Source organism: Protopterus annectens, chromosome 7.part0 (genome assembly GCF_019279795.1).
Source record: "Protopterus annectens isolate FY-2018-M chromosome 7.part0, PAN1.0, whole genome shotgun sequence".
Lineage (NCBI taxonomy): Eukaryota > Metazoa > Chordata > Ceratodontiformes > Protopteridae > Protopterus > Protopterus annectens.
Window position 1 is genome coordinate 1,538,992,416 of NC_056739.1, and position 20,334 is coordinate 1,539,012,749.

Below are 20,334 nucleotides of genomic sequence, written 5' to 3' on the forward strand. Positions count from 1 at the left end.
GGCATCTGTCCTTGCAATGAGTTTTCCTAGTTGAAGTATTTGGACAGAATAAAATAAAAGTCCCAAAATAGACTCCATGAGATATCTGAGATAACAGGATGGCAAAAGAATATCTGACACCACCTGTTGGGTATGTCTTAAAAGGTAGGAGGCAAACCAGTCCAGCAATTTATTCAGTGTCCCACAAAAGTTTTAGAATACAATGAAAACATACCTCTCAACCTCTTAGCACAAGAAATAGGGGAAAAGGACCAAAAATAGGGTCACATTGTAAATGTTGCTTTTAAAAACATAGAAAGTTACTACAATAACAAGATTTGTATTTGCATGCATTTTCTGAAGGATGTAAAGTCTGCAACTCAAATATATGTCATTATTTAGTGACTTCAGTCCTCAAATCAAGCCAGTAATTTGCCAGAAAACTACAAATTTTATGAGGAATAGACCAAAAAATACGAAGCAAAAATCTGGACATTCTGCGAAAATCTGGACAGTTGAGAGGTAATACAATGGTTAGTCAAAGTGCTGATTAGAAATCAATCAAGACTAAAAGAGAATAGTGGTGTTGATCTCTCAGCAGTACGAGGTGTCTCAGTACCCTGATGAGAGCCATTTTAGTACTGTTTGCTGCTTTATCCATACAGGAAATAATCAGGAACTTGATATTCCTGCAAGACTAAAACTGCAGATAGCTTACGAAATAACCCCACCAATAAATGTAAAGTTAGAAATGGGGTGCAACTATGCAGGTGTATTGTAGACTTCTTCAAGATAGGATCACTAAGAACTCATTTAATGCACATGAAAATACCCCAAAGAAGAGGAGATGATCTTAGCACAAAGAAGTCATGCTTGAAACCAAGAAGATGAACACAGAGTAATCTAAAAGTGGAAATTCCCATCATGCCCAGGGGCCAGACCTGAGCAACCAAGTGACAATTATTAAAAGAATGTACTCTACAGATGGGCAGACAGGCCAGGTTACATACATGCCAGTCACCCAACATGATCATCTCAATTAGCTTCAGTACAGTTTTGACCTCTCTAGGCAGTTATGCATTCTTTTTATGAGACATCTCACCTTGATAAGTAACAATGTCTTCATCAAGTTTAAGATTTACATCCAAGAAGCCTGCACATCTCCATTTACGCTTAAGCCTTTGCCCAAGTCTCCAAGTCTCTAAAGCCTATGTAACTTGGCATCTAAACAGGGCTCGTGAGAGGTCAGGTAAATAAATTGCACTTGAGGTGGGGCAAGCAAGTCCAGTGTGCACCTTGCAGCCATATTGGTGACCAAAAGGAGCTGTTTGAAGGTAAGAATATATTGATCAGAGATTAGGATACTCGGATTCTTGCATTCCACCGGTTCAAAATCAGGATTAAATTGACTGCAAACTACACTGGTGGTCCAGTAAAGATACTGGCTCCTGCACCAAACCAGAGGTTGCCACATTGAGATGGAACACCATGACAAGAGTATGTCCAAAATGGCGGGTAACAGAGTAACCCGAGTGAAGCCTAAACTACTCATAATATAGAGGAATGATTTAGGATAGAGCTATGATCTCCACATTGACCCAGATATTGAAGTTACCCAGAATTAAATTGTGGATCCCAACACCGAGTTGATTACAAGACTGAAGGTCTGAAGGAATGTCCGTACACAATCAGGTGGATGGTTGATGAGGAAGAATCCACAACTTGCTTCTGTTCCCATAACTTATTTGAAATGGTATCTCCTGTCTTTTCCTTGGTTGGGTACATTGTAGAATGAAAACAAATCACTATTCTGTTTTCAGTCTTTTACAGCCTTCAGCACTCAATCACACAGAACCAAGACTAGATGTTGAAGCTATCACAAAAACTGTCATCCCAAAAGGCCTCTGTAATAAGTCAAGTTAGCATCACACAGCAATTCCAAAGTTATACTATGCTTTTTGAGATGGAGCTGATTTTAGAATACAGTATTTTAAAGGGAATGGGGGTATCTGGGTCTCTCTTTTTGTCCAGTAAAACCAACCAGCTCCTTTGCTATATCACACAGGATAGTAGTTTGACCTGCATTATGGATCATCCCAAGGTGGTGCCTGGTCACTTTGAGTCAGCCTTCCCAAGTGATCAGAGTTACCCATGACAGAATATCTCTTGTCCCCTGTGCTATGCAACTTCAGAGTAAGAAACCTAACAAGATCAGAAGGTGGAGGGAGTGTCTGAGGGCAGAATGAAGCAGCAGAAAAAGTTCCTCAGAAAGTAAATCATTTCCTGGAATATGCTGCAAATGGTGATAATGGAAATGAAGGAATGACACCCGGAAAAACACCAAGTATAAACATTCAGTCATTAAATTATGAGACAGAGCAGCATTCAGGTGGAGATTAGCAACACAGACATTTAGTAGATATCAGTAATAGATTAAAACAAGTACTTATTTTCTGAGGTGGTAAGATGGAGAAAAGGCAAGTAAAAGTTATATGGCTACATCTTAAGAAACTGCTACAGCTGATGCCAAGTCTCAAAAGGTAGCTAAGGAGGGCTTTAGCACTCTGTGAGCTGCAGATTTTGTTTATTATGCTAATAACTTAAGTAAAAATGACCCATTGCTGTTCTCTGTCTGAAGACACTTGCTAATGTACAGTGGCATAAACTGTCATATCAGAAATTCCAACATCAGTGTATGGTATGCATAAGACAGTTTCTCAAATTTCATATCCAGGATTCAGAAACACAGCAGGTGCCCTATGGCAAGCCAGAGATCATTACTGACAAGACCAGCATTGGCCAGAAGAGCTCAGTGAAAACTGTTAAAACTCCCAAAAAGCAATATGCAGACCCAAGCAGGAAATCAAGTAAAGTTAGCCCAACCTGAACAATGGGCAAAATACTGTTGATCAGATGAAATTCAGACCTGCCACATTATGCTATCTATGCAGACGATCCCCAGTGCAGTTAGTGAAGTATCTTCCTTAGTACATTCATACTGTCAGGAAAAAGCAATAATCATACCAGGGAATGCCAACGTCTGCTGCCACAAAACAGTACGACTGCAGTCAGAAAGGGGAGACAGTAGCATCATAGCTGCAAAGACTGACTGTTGTATTACTAAAGCAGTATTACTGCAGGCAGACAGACAGACAAAAACAAATCATAGCATTAAATCACAAGAACAGAATGCAGAGTAGAGACTGCAGCTAAGACTGGGAATTACAAAAAATCTATCACATGTAAGTGATGTCTGACTTTGCCAGACAAAAGGAAACTGTACAAATCTGCAAATGGTAAAATGGCTAACAGCCACAGCCACCTTTCATTTAAAGTCTTGTGTTGTAGTCCCTGTCCTTCGCTTGCAGCAAAAATACACACACACGACATATAGAATTCACCCTCAGGTAAACGAACTTTGGACATAATAACCACCTATTAGCAAAGATATGTGAAGAGGTAATTTGTTAAAATTGCTCCAGCGGAGTGGAAACCCATGGCCCTCAGAACTTAAGAAGCCCTAGACATTACTCAGCATTTAGGCACATACTACTAAGGTACTTGAGAGAAGACTGTAAATGTACATGTACATTCGGCACTGGCAATAGTTAGAGTTTAGTAAAATGAAATCTAAAGTCCAATCATAGCTTTCAACTGTCCAGATTTTGCATAATATTTTGCATAATATTTTTAGTATCTTGCTCATAAAATTTGTGGTTTTCTTTCAAATCACTGAGTATTGAAGTCACTAAACAATGACATACATTTGCATTTCAGATTTTGTATCCTTCGGAAAATGCATACCAACACAAATCCTACTATTCTAGCAACTTTCTAAGTTTATAAGAGCAATATTTAAAATGTGTCCCTAGTTTGTGAGCCTTTGTTCCCCCATTATTTTCAGCTTTGTTCAGATTTCTAGCACTAAGAGGTTGAGAGGTGTAAGTCCAATATTAGAATATACTATATGACCAACGTAGTACACTACAAAAATCAAATGCAAAATGCTGAACTACAGTGCTACAGGAACACATTGATAACTACCATACCCCATTAGTTAAGATACCAATTAAGAGTACCATACCCCATTAGTTAAGATACAAATTAAGAGCACCACTACAACATACACTCAAACACACCCACACCATTTTCGAGCTGTCCAAGCTGCACAACCTGCAGAAAATTGTCAGAAACTCAGTATCAAGGTAGCTGCATGAAACCACACTATTTAGCATAATGTCTGCATCAGCTTAAACCATGTGGAAAACTATTTTGCCATACATGCCTCTGTATTCATCTGTAATTCACAGTAATATTGCAATGTCATCCTAGATTCCCTCATGGTATACTCAGATCACTATGTTTAAATGGAGACTTCCATTTCTACCATACATCTCAATTGTCTAGAATTTTGCTAAATGTCCACATTTTTGTCACATTTTTAGTCTCTCCCTTACAAAATGTGTTTTTCTGGCAAATCTTTGAGCATTGAAGTTTCTAAATAATGACTGGCATTTTAGTTTCAGACTTCATATCTACCAGAAAATGCATGGTAAAGCACAACCTTGTTATTCTCCACTTTCTTTGCAATTGCAGTATTTAAAATCTGTCCCTGATTTTTGGCCTTTGCCCCTTATTAGTTTTGGCACTGTTTATCATTATTGCACTAAGAGGTTGAGAGGTATGATTTATACTTGACTCCATACTTCACAGACAAACCGTTATGAATATATGGTATTGCATGGATTTGCCCAGGAAATGCATAATCAGTTTACCCAAGACCTAAGTCATATGGAGGGTGGAGATTCCACAAGCATAATAACCACAGATGTGTTCATCTGCAGTTTCTGTGAGCTTTGGTGAGTTTCTTCTGCAGCGTGTTTCATTTATTCACTGTGATCGTCACCAAACTCGCCATTGACAAACCATAGTAAAACCCTTTAGACTACTTTCAAATGCACAATTGTACTTTTGCCACTGGTGCATATTTGGAGTAGTATTGTGTTTATTTGAGAGGATTTTATCCAGTATCATTAATGACTTCTCAGATTTGTTTTATTTGCTGTTTTTTTAATAATGTTAATATTTCTGGTTTGAATTCCATTGTTACGTTTAGCCATGGAGTGTTTAAGGAATATTGAGTAACTGCTCAGTATGCATTCATTTAAGGTTCAGCTTGGTGTCCAAATCTGCCAAACTAGGTAATATCCTTCATGGTACAGACTTCGAAATAGGCTTACAGTCTTGTCTTATTTAAAGGTTGGAATGTATTAGGGGAACGCGTGTCCTTAACAAAACAGGAAGTTAAGATTTAAACATTTGCCTGCTGTAAATACTGAGATGGAAATCCTACAACTTTCAGTAAAAGGAAAAAGAATGTGTGCCATTGCTATGGTTCCAGTAATTTCTGCAGTTGGAATAATACATTGCAGTGTATTTAAACCAGCACCAATGAGTTTACTGACTAGAATACCTCTTTTTTAGATCAACTGAAGTACTAGTAAACCAACTGTACTTCTGTGACTTTCTCTTAAACAAAGTATACTAATCAATATTTAATCCCTAAGAAACTTCCACAAGGCAAAAGTATAATCTCCTTCGTATTGTGCAAAATATACTGTGTCATGATTGTTTATATTGAATATCCAGAACAAGTTCTACTGTCATTTATTTTCACTGCATAATGACACTGTACTCTGCATATTTCTATCACTAAAAGTGCTATTTATATTTGTACGGTTTCTTATTACTGTAAATCTTGTCCTGTTGTATAATAACTTTTATTTAGTTGTTTGCTAGTAATTTTTTATTTATTGGAGCTTTTCTCCCCAGGCTTCCACTGAAAATGGGTTATTCTGACCCAGTGGACTTTCCTGGTCAACCAATGCCAATAAATACATTAATAAATTTACAGTCCATGTGTTAGAATGCTGTAGTATTTTCTATAACAAGGGGTTTCTCTAAAGAAGGATTCTACGTAACTTAGAAGTTTTTTTGTTTTGTTTCTTTTTTACTGGAATAAATTCATTGAAACTGAAAAAAAAAAAAGCTTTCTGATGGTCTATGCAATGCAAAACAATTTAAAATGAAATCCACACTGAACCATTACTTAGTAGAACTAAAGTCCCACCTAGGTGATCACAACAAAAAGTAAATAAATTCCTAAAATTATGACAAACAGCAAAACTGCAACCTCCTGAGAGCTCTTTAAGCAAGCCATGCAGTTACATCCTTGCATTCTTATGACAGAATGGCTTTTTAAAGTGGGGATTTTCAAATGCTTAGTTAGGTATGGAGCATGTCTCCTGGTTCTGTCTACAAAATATATCAATACTGATTTGTAAGTCAACAAACATTGCCTGCAGGTTAATTTAATTTAGCATCAGTGACAAAAAGATTTGTACACTATATAGGTCAAAGACGTATGTAGATATTTCTCCTGGGAGTGCAAAAGGCTGAATTATTTATGAGATAAAAAAGCATGGTTTATTGCCAGTATTAATGCTTGCATTAGCTATACTTCAGATGCCTAGTATTGATCCAGCATATTAATGTTTCAGTTAAGTCTTATGTGAAAAATTTACTTGGAAGTTCTCGTTTTTTAGAAGCAGTCATGTTTTTATAATGTATCAATGGCACAACTGTAAATACATTGACTCTGTTACAGTTAGGATTTATTTTATGTTTTATGTAAATATAGGTGGGTGTTTGTTGCGCATTTCCATTCCTGAGTTTTATTACAATATGTTACTGTTTTTCTGACATCTGCATTGTTTTAATGACTTTGCTGTTTTACAGATCTGGTATTGGTATAAGTGAAAGCTTATTGTATGCACTTGTCCTTGTTTTGCAGCTGTGTGGTTGATGAGATGGACTTCTCTGCAATGGAACTCGATGAAGCTCTCAGGAAGTTTCAGGCTCACATCAGAGTCCAAGGAGAAGCCCAGAAGGTGGAACGACTTATAGAAGCTTTTAGGTATGTAACAAATCTTCTAAAATCTGAAAAAAAAAACAAGTTCCAACTGACAGAAGCAATAACATAGTGGAAGATGTGTCACCATTTATATAGTGCTTTATTTCAGTCCCAAAGTGCTTTGTATTCAAAAGTGCGATAAAAGTGCCTTGAAGTTGTAACTGCTAGCATAAGAAGGCACCAAAGTGCAGGATCTTACACAGACAGTTATGTTAAAAAGGAAGAAGCACACAGGAGCCCTTGACATATTTTGCATAAGTACATTTAAAACAATTTTGCACACAAATCATCTGTCCAGATAACACAGGTAAATGACATCTGCTTGCATTGTCTGCAGAATTAGTTCAGATAACAGCCTTGGGTCATAGGAAGCTGAAAGGGTAAAATAAGGAGTGATCAACTTTATTGCCTGCTGTAGGCCATGGTGGTGCAGCGGTTAGCATTGTCGCCTCACAGCAAGATGTTCTCCGGTTCGATTCTCGGCTGGAGTGCCTTCTGTGCGGAGTCTGCATGTCATCCCCATGATCGCGTTATTTTAAAGACATGCAGGTAGGTGTGAGCATGTGTGTGCCTTCTTTGAAGGTTGGGCACCGGGCTGGCAACTCGACACTGTAAAAATTCACTGCTAATCATTAGCGGACCGGAGTTTCACTGTGGCGACCCCTAACCGGGAAAACCCGGAAGACGTAACTAACCTTCAAAGGCAGGAGGGAGAGTGTATATTTGTGACCACAGTATCTGTTAGAGAGCCCTGGAGGGTGCTAGTAGCATAAATATTAAAAGTATGCACGAATGAGAATCCCATGCTTGTTTCCTACATTTATCACCTTGTTAAATTGTGGAGCTGTTTATGCAGAGCTGCAAATAACCACTCCTTGTAATGTGTAGTTGGTGGGGGTTCAGGTATCCAGCCTTTCCGTCTCAAGGGAATGAATAAGACATACGTCAAATTCTATTGATCTTAAACTACTTCAGTGTTACATAGCTTGTATCAGCATCTTTCCCTACTCAATAAAAGTAGAAGTTATGAGATATTTTAGTCTCCCCTTTTTTCCAGGCAGATACTGATGGAATTAAGTAAGGAGGATAGGAAGGACAGAAGCCAGCGAGGAAAACACTGAGTACTGCCGCATGTATCGTTTGCCTTAAAATCGATATATTGGGTGTTTACAAGCAGTCATCTCTAGAAGGAGGCTTTAAAGGCAGTACACAGTCATGTATTCGATGAAGCACAGGATTTATGTTTCAAGTGCCCTCAGCCATATAGGGCATTTGTGCAGCAATATTCCCTAGAGAATCTGCTTACTGAGTAAAAATCAGTTTAATAATAAGGTTATATTTTCTACCATGACTCAATGTAATGTCTGTGTGCTCTGCATCAAGCTTGTAATGAGTTAGTTTTGGGAGAGGGGAAATAAGAACCTATGTCTGGGAAGACAGTGCCATCCAGTGGTACTGGTTTAATTATCCAGTTATTTATTTCTTTAGTAAGTAGCTAATCTGAACAAATAGGTAAGCTCCCCTTATCAGTTGTGACCTTTTTATGTAAATTCAAAAATGCACATGTAATAAATCATGGTAAACAGAGCAATAAGAGTTCACAAAAAGGCAGCTGTAGGCAAATCTCAAAACCATACACATTAAAATACTTGGTCCAAATCATGACAATATCATGTGTTCAACTGAATGCACTCCTGCAAGGTTGTAAGAGGGCAGTTTTAAAAAAGGGGGTAATGCAAGGTTGCTATGTAAAAAATCAACTTCAGTTGCATTTGCTTTGATGCAGAAGCTGTACATCAAACTGTTTGGTGAAGGAAGGAAGGTGGTAAGGTAGGAAAGGTGGTTTCAAATAAGTTTTACTGGGGTGCATGTGTAAGAAAGCTCTGTCAGTGCAGACAAACATAGTGTGACACAGCAAGCATTATCCAAGTGGAATCAGAAGATGTGACAGGCTTAAAATGTTTTGGTAAAAAAAGAGATGGTGATACATTTGAGGGAGCTTGTTATGCTAACAAGAATACATTAACCGGATGTTATCCTGTCTGTCTGATTGCATAACAGTGGTGGTGGCCCCTGTTTACTCCAAGAATAAAGTGTCAGATGCAATGTTTGTGTTCCCTTGAGTTGTAGCATGTCTATTAAATGTGGAGTTATCAACCGTCAGTGAGCATTTAATGGTGGGAAGAAGAACTTTGCCAGTTGTGAATCTGCCTGGCTTGGTTAAGAATTTGCAAATGGTATTGCAAGTATATAACATAACTGTTATTTTAAGTACATAGCATAGCTACTGTTTTATTTGCTGCATTATGAATTTGAGTAATGAATGTAAGGGATGGCTCAAGGCAGCCTCCTAGTTATTTATTGTGCCACTTTCAGATGACCACCAGCTGGGCCCATAATATTGTGTATCGCTGTGTAAGTTAAAACCCTTAAGAGCACCAAAGACCATTGTGTTAGTTTTATTGAGGTTAACTTTGAATTTCCTATGTTCATAGGCCTGACATAGTTGAATCATGATAATTTAGTGAATGAATTACAGATGCCCTTAAATGAATCACCTGATTCTGAGGTGACATTTCCTCCATGGACAGTGTTGTTTACCTTCATGGCCATGATGAAGGAGTTAATATAGATGAAAAATACCAACAATCCAAAGATGTGGCCTTGAAGAATAATCGCCAGTAATGGAAAAGACTGAGCACTTGAAAGCAGGACTTCAAAAATTTTGCTCTGCAGGGAATCTGAAAACCAGTCTGAAGCTATAAAGTGAGAGTTCCTTGAGTAGAAGGGATGGATTACAAGGTAAAATGTCTTGGACAGGCCAATGAATGTGATCAGGTAGATTTCCCTGGGTCCATTGCACACTATAGTGCATCAATCAGAAATGGAAGAGCTGGCTTTGTGCCAAGCCCCTTTTCTAAACCACTGCCAGTAATTTATGAGAGGCTGATTTCCTGGAGCCTTTTGTAGCATTCTGGCCAGACGGGATCACAAGGTAATTGGTTAAAGGGAATCTGGGTTTAATCTGCAGTCAAAGTTAGGGGCTGCGATAATGTTAGCATTTTCTAGCAATTAGAGAACACACTAGTGAAGAACAGGGTGTTAATAATGTGCTTTAATAGCAATGTGATCAAAGTGTCACAAATTGTGATAAATTTAGGGTAGATCACTTCAGAGCCAACCGTTCTATGTTTGGGAACTTCCTTAAATCATTTATTATTTTTTCATAGCAAAATTGTTGTATACTAAAAGTCTATGTCAAAGCCAGAAATGGAATGAGCAAAGGAGATGGTATTAGGAGGAGGAAGAGAATCCTTAGGGACAGAAACACTGGAGTCACATGATAAACGCTCTGCACAAGCATCTGCAACCAGTTTTGGATCAGAGATCATTTGTCTTTTCACTGTTAGGAAATTTGAATGTCTTGCAACAGACAATCGGGTAAGTTATTGATCTCTTTCTCTCATCCTCTAGGAATTCCTAGCAGGGGTTCCAAGTATTTCTTTAGAAAGGTTGCTTTCCCTTCAAAGAGAAGCTTATTATTTACAGCCGACATACAATCTTGTGTGCTTATACTTCATCCCTGCTGTTTTGAAGCCATCGAGGCCTTGTTCAGCTCCTGTGATAGTCAGTAGAGGCATGGGGGGGGTTGTATTAGCTGTCTTGGTTTGGGCAGAGTGCTACTTTACATGCAGTGTCCGGAGAGTATTTAGTAACGTCTACAGTATAATGTTGCAGCTGACCTGATTGGTTACTAGTGTTGGTCAGCTCATCCAAGCACTGTTTTTTCTTCTCCTGTTTGAGGACATAGCACATTATAGCTTTAGGTGTTTGGTGGTGCATATTGATAACAAAAGTAGAGCACAGTTTGCTCTGGTCACTGAACTATGGATAGTCCTCTGAATGAGATAACAAACTGGAAGGCTGGTTTACACTTCTTCTTCTTCTTTCGGCTTTTCCAGGTTAGGGGTCGCCACAGCGGATCACCTGTCCGCTCATGATTGGCAGTGGAGTTTTACAGTGTCGAGTTGCCAGCCCAGCACCCAACCTTCCACAGAAGGCACACAAGGCTGGTTTACACTAAACCAATTAAATGCACTATCTATGCCTTTAGCAGGTTGAAACATGTTGATTCAGTGGGGTGGACTTAGTTTTCTGTGAGTGTGGAAAACACCGAGGACTACTATGTGGTTATGAGTGAAGGTAAAGTTCTCCAAACACTAATGTATTTCTGCCATTGAGTTTCCCTAATATTATTTTGAGTTCCTCACTCACTGTATGTTAGGTTGTTGAAGGGAGCTGCTTTATGGGGCATTTCCCATAAGGTGTTCACAGACTAGCCATTTGGGACCATGGTAAGAGACTACTTACTAGGAGTAGTTCTCCCCGGTCAATTCTGGATTCAGTTCTCTGACTTTGATATTTCTAGTCCTGCATTCACAATCCTTACAATTTTTTTCTTCCTTGAGAAGTACTACTTCTGTTTACAAGCTTTTTAACTGAACTTGGTTACTGATCTGCAGAGTATTTTATATGTCAGATGTTTTTTATTGTGATAAGAACAGAGTTGTATTGTCTTTAAAAAATATTCATAGTCTCACTCTTTTGTAACCTTTCACTCCATAGGCCTCTCCCATAGAACTATAATAGGATCATGGCAGAGCCATATATCACTTACTGTGGAGTCATTCTTCAGAAAATTTGTATCCCATTGCCAAGTTTCTTCTTCAACTCTGAGTCAGCCTACATGGCTATGTTATTCTCCACCTCCTCTGAGGAAGAGGAATCTTGCCAACACTGATCCTCTCATGTGGCTTTCTATGTTTGTAATTACTCCCTCGTGACTGTTGTGAAGATGTGCCATCTGCTTTATTCCCATCCCTTTACACATCTCTGCACACAACTCATTTACCACATGTGAACAGTCACCTCTGTCTGAAGTAAAATCTCCTTGCTTGTCTATCATCAGCTACTCCACATCCTGATTTCACTATAGGCACTGAGTACACCTAAGCTAAACAGGTCTATGTCATACCCATCTCATCAATTTACACACACAGATGTTTAGAGACTCTTGAGTTTTGGTTTTTATGAGAAGAATCTTTACCTTGACTAATAAACAGCTACCATATTACTTGATAAAGGCTCCTCAGTCAAGTGTGACCATTGGGGTGCACTGTTAATTCTCCGGTAAGCAGAGTCACCGAGACATCTGATGACTTCACTGTGCAGGGCCTCAGACAGTTGTTTCTCCAACAAGGTAAGACTTTCAGATAGTGATGATGCTACTTATTGTGAAAAAAATATGTAGGTTACCAGGCAAGAGGTCGCTGTGTCACTGTTATAGTAATTTCTAGCACTATGCACAAATCTTCAGCTGATGAGCTGCACATATTTGGTTTTCCTGGTCATCACTCCTGGATTCCTGATCTGCTTTTGTTTTAACAGACTATGACACAAATGTATTTTCTGTGGGACCAGATAGGGACTGTGTCTGTGCAGCTTTTCCTTCCTCCAACAAGTAACTATCATTCCACCGAATTCAGCTAATTCTATGAGCCTAGGTTAAGCCAGGCCATGTTTCTTTCCCTGCCTAGAGGATTTTGCCAATAGTGGAGGAATTTTTTGCCCTTAGGGTAATCCTTAAAAATGTATGATATTTACGTGTGTGTGTGTGTGTGTGTGTGTGTGTGTGTGTGTGTGTGTGTGTGTGTGTGTGTGTGTGTGTGTGTGTAATCCAAATTAATGAACAGTGACATTTGACACACAAGTAATCTGAGCAGCTGAATATCTTTTTGATGTTTTTCCACATCTGCGTCATTGCCTGTGTCCTCACCCATTATCCTGTTCATTTCTTCATTATAGCGTTCCACCTCAGTCTCTGCTGACCTGCCTGAGCATATGCATTAATTCAAGTCTCAGATTTAACTTGCTAGCCATGCTGCCCAGCCAGATTTTGGATAGCTTTGTGTTGTTCCTTTTTGGGTAGGTAACAGAGGGAAGACAGAAGAACAAAAAATTGTGACTAACTGCTATTTATCCCTTTTCATGATTTAAGAGTTCCTTGGTGTCTGCATTTTAATTATTTATCATTTTATCTCCCAGTTCTTTTGTATTAGGAGGGTCATTGTTCCTTGCTTTCTGTAAACTGCTTTATACTACAATGTTGATTAGCCATGAAATTCACAGAAAACAGTACTTGAACAAGTAATCAATCTCCATCGCATTAGTTTCAGTATTTCTTGTTTGTCTCATTTCCTGATTGCTTTTCCATAATTGTAGTCTAAAGAAATTAATAACAAACTATAAAAGTAAGTATCTTCTTTTTCAACTACCTCTTGTTACGCTAAACATTTTTGTTTGCTGTTGCCCCTTCTCTTCTCAGCTGATAGTCCCTTTTGCTTTACAGTTTCAACTTCCTTTTCTTTTTTCTTTACCTTTCTACTTTCTGAATTTTTCCTTCTCTGAATTGTGCCAGAACTGAAGAGCGTGCCAGAAGAGATAATCAGGTGCACATTACATTTGTTACCATTCGCTTCATGTCAGACAATGTCATTTCCTGCGCAGAACCCCACTTCCTGTCAAGACATAGCTCTTAAACCAAAATGTTGAGTGCAAAATACAAACAAATAATGAGGAGTGCATGGAATAAACATTTCAGTTATGCTAATGGCAGTGTTGCCCCTTTAGGACATTCACAGTCTGAGGGCAATAATTTCCCTCTCCATAACTCTTACAATTTAGTATACACATTTTTCCAATAATATATTTGTGGCAGTACTAAGGAAAATTACAAAGATATTTTCTGTAATACATTTGCTTTTTATCTGAATCCTTAAGAAAATCTATTAAATGTTTGCTTTTGCAATGCATATATTTTAGCCATTGGTGCAGAACTTTATAGAGTATTTTTCCAGCAGTAAGAGAAATACAACTGTGCCAAAGACGTAATCTCTGATAACATTTTGCTGTCTTTTCTTTTTCTTTGCAGCCAGCGGTATTGCATCTGTAATCCAGGGGTGGTAAGGCAGTTCCGAAATCCAGATACCATCTTCATCCTAGCTTTTGCTATCATACTGCTAAACACTGACATGTACAGTCCCAATGTCAAACCTGAACGCAAAATGAAGCTGGAGGATTTTGTCAAAAATTTAAGAGGTAAGAGGTTAAGCAGCCCGTGCTGATCTAGCTGGCAGTTTCTTAACTGCTTATGCTAAGAGTATGTCATAGCCAACTGTTTTAGATTATAAAAATAAAACCAGTGAACTACATGCATGAAGCAAGGATAAAAATAATCTTGATGAATTTGTGTTACTGGAAAGCACACTGCAATGCTACTGCTTTGCAGGCACCATTTAAACATTTGTATTTTACAATTATGGTTTTGTTGTCTGCGTCTATAGATTGTCTGTTGTGATCAGCATACTACACTGGTAAATAAACATATTAAATAAACAATTTTGCCATGTTTTTATCAGACTCACTCTAGGATTCAGAAATGGCTACCACCAGTGGTGAACTTTAACAAGTCCATTTTCTACTGGTGTTAACCTTTTCCAGTTCATAGACAGCAGTACCACAGTGATTCAGTTTGTTCGATAGAATCATTCTGACAGGCTGTCTTCAAAATTTACCACAATGTAAGTGAAGCATTCTGGTGGAGTAGCATATGATAATTAACCATTCCCCCCTCAGAAATGCCTGCTATAAGGGGTTTACTCAGCCAAGCAGTTCATAGAGTCACTCGGCTGTGTAAATTAACATGACCAGCCAGTGTAATTATCACATCCAAAAGACCTCATGTTCACTCATTACTTCCAGTAGGAGAGAATGCATTACAGGTAAGTGCTGGGGAGTTTAGCAGAAAAGTAGAAGTGGTGCTGGTGTCACTATGTGTATGTTTGTGTCAGCATTTGTGAGTGTCTGTAGGGATATGAGTGATCTCAGATAAGTGTGTGCGCGCGCGTGTGTGTGTGTGGGGGGGGTGCGGGTGAATGGATGAGTATGTCTGTGTGTGCAATTGGGTGTGAGGGCTGAGTAATGTATGGTGAGTGTGTGTGAGGGGGGTTATGAGTGTATGTGTTCTGGGGAGATGCTTCCATACCTCTCAACTCCCCTTAGACTAATGACCAAAGGCTGTAATACTGGGAGTGAGGCTCAAGACTCCAGGGATACATTGGAATTTTTACTCCATGTATCTTAAACATTAATAGAACAACAGCTTTGACAACAAAAAACTCTGCATAAGCAATATGCTCTATTGGCTGGCATTATTCACTGGCTTGGGATGATGAACAGTATATATTACAGAAAAAATTCATGGGTGTTCTATAAAATCAAAGACAGTTGAGAAGTATATGTGTGCGTGTGTATAGGAGGGGGGATGAATGAGAGAGGGTACCTGTGCAGAAGAGATGCATGGACTGCCAACAGTGATTACCACAGTAAAATGCTTATTAGGGCTTGCAGTAATCACCTAGTGATTCAGAAACATGCATATTAGCTGATAGTGAAAACTTTCTTCTTTGCTGCAAATGTGTGTCTGATTCACTGTTTTGCAGAATCACATTAACTGGCCCTTTTCCTACAATTGTCAATGCTCATGCATGGGTTCTTCCTGAATCCAGCCCTAAATTTTCTGGAGCAACAGATTGTTATGTTCTCGTCATGGATTGTTATTTGAGGACAAAAATGAAAACAAAAAATGCAAAATGAAAATACAGTATTTTTCAGTTAGGCAAGTCCCCTTGCTCCTCCCCTCCCCATACTTAATGATGTCACTGTGTAGGTAGCACTACCTTCAGAGAAGAAGGAATAGATGAATGAGGAGTCTGTCTTCCCTGATGCTGTGTGATTTTGGTGTTGCTATAATTAGGAAAGTAAGTGGGGAGTGTACAGAGGGGTTTGACACCTAAAAAATGTTTGAAACAATATTTTTCCTTTCTTTTTTGTCTAAAGTTTAAAACTGCACTTTATGTTGAAAGTATTGTTCATCATAATTTCCAGAGAAATGAGACCCAGCAAACTGGGTTACAGTCAGTTTCCACTTTCCCCAGTATATTTAAGTTCATTGCTAAATATAGCATTGGAGTCATTAGATTAGCACACCATTCCCATGCTGTTTAAATAGCCACCAGTAACATAATCGTACTCTGTGACATATCTTGCAGATGAAAAGAAACACCTTGAATTCAAAAGCTTTAGTAACTATTCCAAACTCCACAGCAGCAATAATGGAAACAAAAGCAAATTAGTGCAAAGAACAATAGAACAAAGCAGCCATAGCTAAACTGGCAACAGAATAAGCATTATAAGTCACCATCTAGTGGTGAATTCCAGATACTGCACTTTGTTACATAGTGGCATACTGTAGAAAGTGCTGCTGATTGTTTCTTGTCAGGAGTAGAGAGAATGAATAAAATGTAAGAACTCACTCCACTGTTATGGTTTGAATCACTATTCAGTGTCATGCGCAGTTCACAAGTATCCACACTTAGTGCAGGTTCTGAATCTTGGAAATATCTCTATTTGCTTATGTATTCCTTAAAGCAACTGGAAACATGCCTTTAACAATGATATTCATTTATAATAAAGTCAAGTCATAAGAGTCAGACAGCTCATCTGTAAACTTCTTTCAGCCAGAGCTTTATCTATGTAGAATATGACAGCTGCATAAAGTCTGCATTTCCGCGGTGGTGCAGCGGTAGTGTTGTTGCCTCACAGCAAGAGGTTCTCCCGATCGATTCTCGGCTGGAGTGTGGGGAATGCCTTCTGTGTGGAGTCTGCATGTCCTCTCCGCGGTTGGGTGGTCATTCGAAAGACATGCGTAAATGGGCATGCCTTCTTTGAAGGTTGAACGTCGAGCTGGCACCTTGGCGTTCGTGAAAATCTACTGCCAATCATTAGCGGACGAGAGTTCCGCTGTGGCGACCCCTAACTGGGAAAAGCCGAAAGACAACAACAACATATAACAAAGTCTGAGTCTGCATTTGAGTGTGCACTTTAGATTTTAGGCATGTTATGTAACACTGTACGCTTTGTCAGCAGTTTGATTCAGACAAAGGTTCTGTGTCCAAGGCATGTCCATCAGATACTTCCTTGCAAAGCATCAAATAATTAGGCATGTGACTTCCATTGTTATTTAACCCCCACTGCATGACTGGCTTGGCAAGATAACAGCCAGTCTGGCCTGGAACACATCATTCATAAGGCATTAAAAGGGAAGTGGCTATCATTGCAGCAAGAGGTTCTCTGGTTAAATTCTTGGCTGAGATGCCTTCTTTGCAGAGTCTGCATGTGCTCCCTGTGTTTCCCGTGGGTTTTCTTCAGGTATTCCAGTTTCCTCCCAGATTACAAAGACATGTACTAGATGGATTGGATACTCTAAATAATCCATAGTTGTGAGTGTGAATGCCAAGTGAGTCATATAAAAGGACAACCATGGCAGGGCTAGCCACCCACTGCTTTAAACCTTGGCTTTAGATGATTGTCACTGTTAAGTGACACCCCAACCATATTTGCAAAATGGAAAAAATGGTTGTGGCTGGATGGATGGATGGATGGATGGATGGATGGAAGGTTCAGGAATGTTTATCCTGATCATGGTTCATAGGTTTATACTAGGATAATAATCACCAGAGTCTATACAGGCATAGTCATGCAACCCAACCTGCTTTTATTCAGAGTTCCTTGGTTACCTTTATGGTAGAGTATGTTAGTATATAAGTAGCTAAGGGTATGTGGGGGGTTGTTAGTTGGGGATTAATTTACTTACTGTTGACCTCTGTCCATCAGAGACATGGGGCCAGACAGAGGTGAATTTGTGATTTCTCATCCAGTGATCAAGGTTTGTTTTAAATAAGGTCAGGAATGAACTCTGCTTCATGTAGATGGGCAAATTAGTCCATATTGCAGGGATCCTTTGAGACACGTTCTCCAGCAGATTCTGTTTATGTTATAGATGAAGTCCAGGTCCTTGGATCTAGTGTTTCTATTGCTGTTTGTCTTGAGGGTGGGCTAGAGATCCAGCAGAGCTAGATCTGAGGTTGTCTTATACGCTAGACATAGATCACCTCTCAGAAACCTGTAAGAGACTGTGTTCAGACCTTAATGTGATCTGTGGAGGGTAAGGTATTCATACCCTGGATTCTCCAGGAACATTTGAGGATGTTCCAACTGTTGCAAGTGCCTAGTTAGGTACATGCCATAGGGGACATTGTACTTAATGATGGGTTTGATAATGGCTGAATAGAGTGGTACTATTACTTCCTTACCCTTGCTTATGAGGCGGGTGACACAGAATGATTTTCTTACTATCTTGGCTATGTGTTGGTTGAACATATGTTCCCAGATAACTAATCATCAGGTCAATTCTTAGGTGTCTTTTATCAATGAACTAATTAGCTTGGGTGGATGATTTCTCAGAGAGTATTATAATGCATTTCTTTGCACTGTGTTTTAATCTGTAACTTTCGTACCAGTCTTTTTTTGTGTAAGACCCTCTTGTAGGATGTTGGCATTGTGAGGGAAATCTATGTTAGCTCCTAATTTACAGTCATCTATGAATTTGGTGAGCAAATGGCTTTTGACAATTAGCCTTGACCTCCAAGAAGTTGATGCCAAAAAGGAGTGGGCCTAACACGGAGCCCTTGTACACCTCTGGTGACTGGTCTCTTGGTGGAGGTGGTCTCACTGATCCTGACTTCTTGGGTCCTCTCTGTGAGCCAGCTTCCAGTCCAGTGAGTTATGGATGGATTTATGCCTAGTTCTGAGAGTTTGTCCAAAATACCTGAGGGGGGTATTGTATAGAATGCCTTGGCCAGGTCAATGTAGGCAGTATGGACCATTTTCCCTTTATCCATAGTCATAACGACCCTTTCAAAGAAGTCTACTGGGTTAAGTAGGCAAGACCTTCCCTTAAAGCCAAACTGGTTAGGGTCAGTTGCCAATGTCAATGTTGATCATTTCCATCATAGTTCATTCAATGGCTTTGCATATTAGGCTTGTCAGACCAATAGTTCTGTAGTTCCCAGGATCAGTTGATGTTCCACCCTTATGAAAATGGATGACCATTGCAGCCCTACATTTACCAGGCATGTAACCTGTTTTGAGGCTGTAGCTGAAGAATGCCTCAGGTGATCCTACCAGGTCAAATTTTAGGCTATTTTGGAGGAAACTGGAGATGCTGGGGCCCATCGCAGCAGTATTTTTGACCTTAGTGTGCACCCTAGGGCCTGCTCCCTATTTATAGTTGAGGGATATGCTAGACAAGATTTCACACTGAGTAGTGGAGGAGTGGGTGGTGAAGTTAGAACTAACTTTATCAGCCAGTAGATTTGCTATGTCACCCAGGTCATTGAAGGTTCTGCCATTTAACACTAGTTCTGCACACTGCTGAGTATTAGCTTTAAGATTCCTGATATAGCTGAAGAAGGCTTTGTGATTGTCCTTAGTGTGGGAGGCTATTGTGATGGTGTAATTGGTCTTGTTGGACTTTTTTAGACCTCTTAGACCTCTTAGTTTCTTGTTTAGTTGAATCAGAGAGCTCTTCTCTCTATGAGAGTTGCTCTTTCTGATATTAGCCATGATTTTTTTTCTCTTCTGTTATATAGCCTGTCAAGGTAAGGATTCCACTGATGTGGTTTGTTTTTGGTGTTAGATCTGGACTTAATTCTGGTAGGTACAGAAGCCTCAGTGCAGCTATTTACATGTCTGTACAGGGTTTATCTAAATAATTCTGTATAAATAGCTGTGTTTTCAGGGTATGGGGGAGCCACTGTTGTTTAATAGGATGTAGTTTGCTTTAAAATAGCTCCTAACTATTGTGGGTTTAGTTGGATTTTCTGGGTTGATTTTTATTTTGAGGTAAACAACTTTGTGGTCTGACTTCAACAATGGGGACGTGACATGGGTGGGGGTGCAAATCTCTCCCAAGTTGGTGAGTACTAAGTCCAATATCTTTGATCCTCTGGTTAGAGAGTGCATATGTTTAAACCTCTGATTGGAGATTTGTCTAGGGTGTTTGGGATGATAAAGTCCAGGAAACATTGTGCCTGAAAGTTAGCGGCAGTGTACATTTCCCAGTCTATGGAGGGGTAGTTAAAATCTCCCAAGAACTGGGTATTTGGTTGAATGGTGAGTGCCTCTAATAGGTCTAGGTAAGAATTGTGAGCTTTATGGGTCAATGAGGGTGACCTGTAGCTGGTCAGGGCATGGTAAGAAGCCTTTAACTGGAGACTTGAAAGTGGATGAACTCTAGGGCATCATCCTATTTAACCAAACTAGAGATGTATTTGCTGCTAAAGTAAAATGAGAGACCTCCACCTTTATCCGCTGCTTGTGACACTTGCTCTTCATGTGTGGAAGGCACTGTCACTGTCCAC

General features: G+C 39.3%; 1 protein-coding gene across 8 annotated transcripts in view; it reads left to right on the forward strand.

The window, feature by feature from the left end:
* The window catches only part of IQSEC1 (IQ motif and Sec7 domain ArfGEF 1), a 2,803,266-nt gene that overhangs the window by 2,602,021 nt on the left and 180,911 nt on the right, over positions 1-20,334 (forward strand). For all 8 annotated transcript variants that reach the window (XM_044078078.1, XM_044078079.1, XM_044078080.1 and 5 more), the window contains 2 exons: positions 6,833-6,955; positions 13,944-14,110. In XM_044078078.1, coding sequence (XP_043934013.1) covers positions 6,833-6,955; positions 13,944-14,110 — 290 coding nt within the window. The remainder of the gene's footprint in view (positions 1-6,832; positions 6,956-13,943; positions 14,111-20,334) is intronic.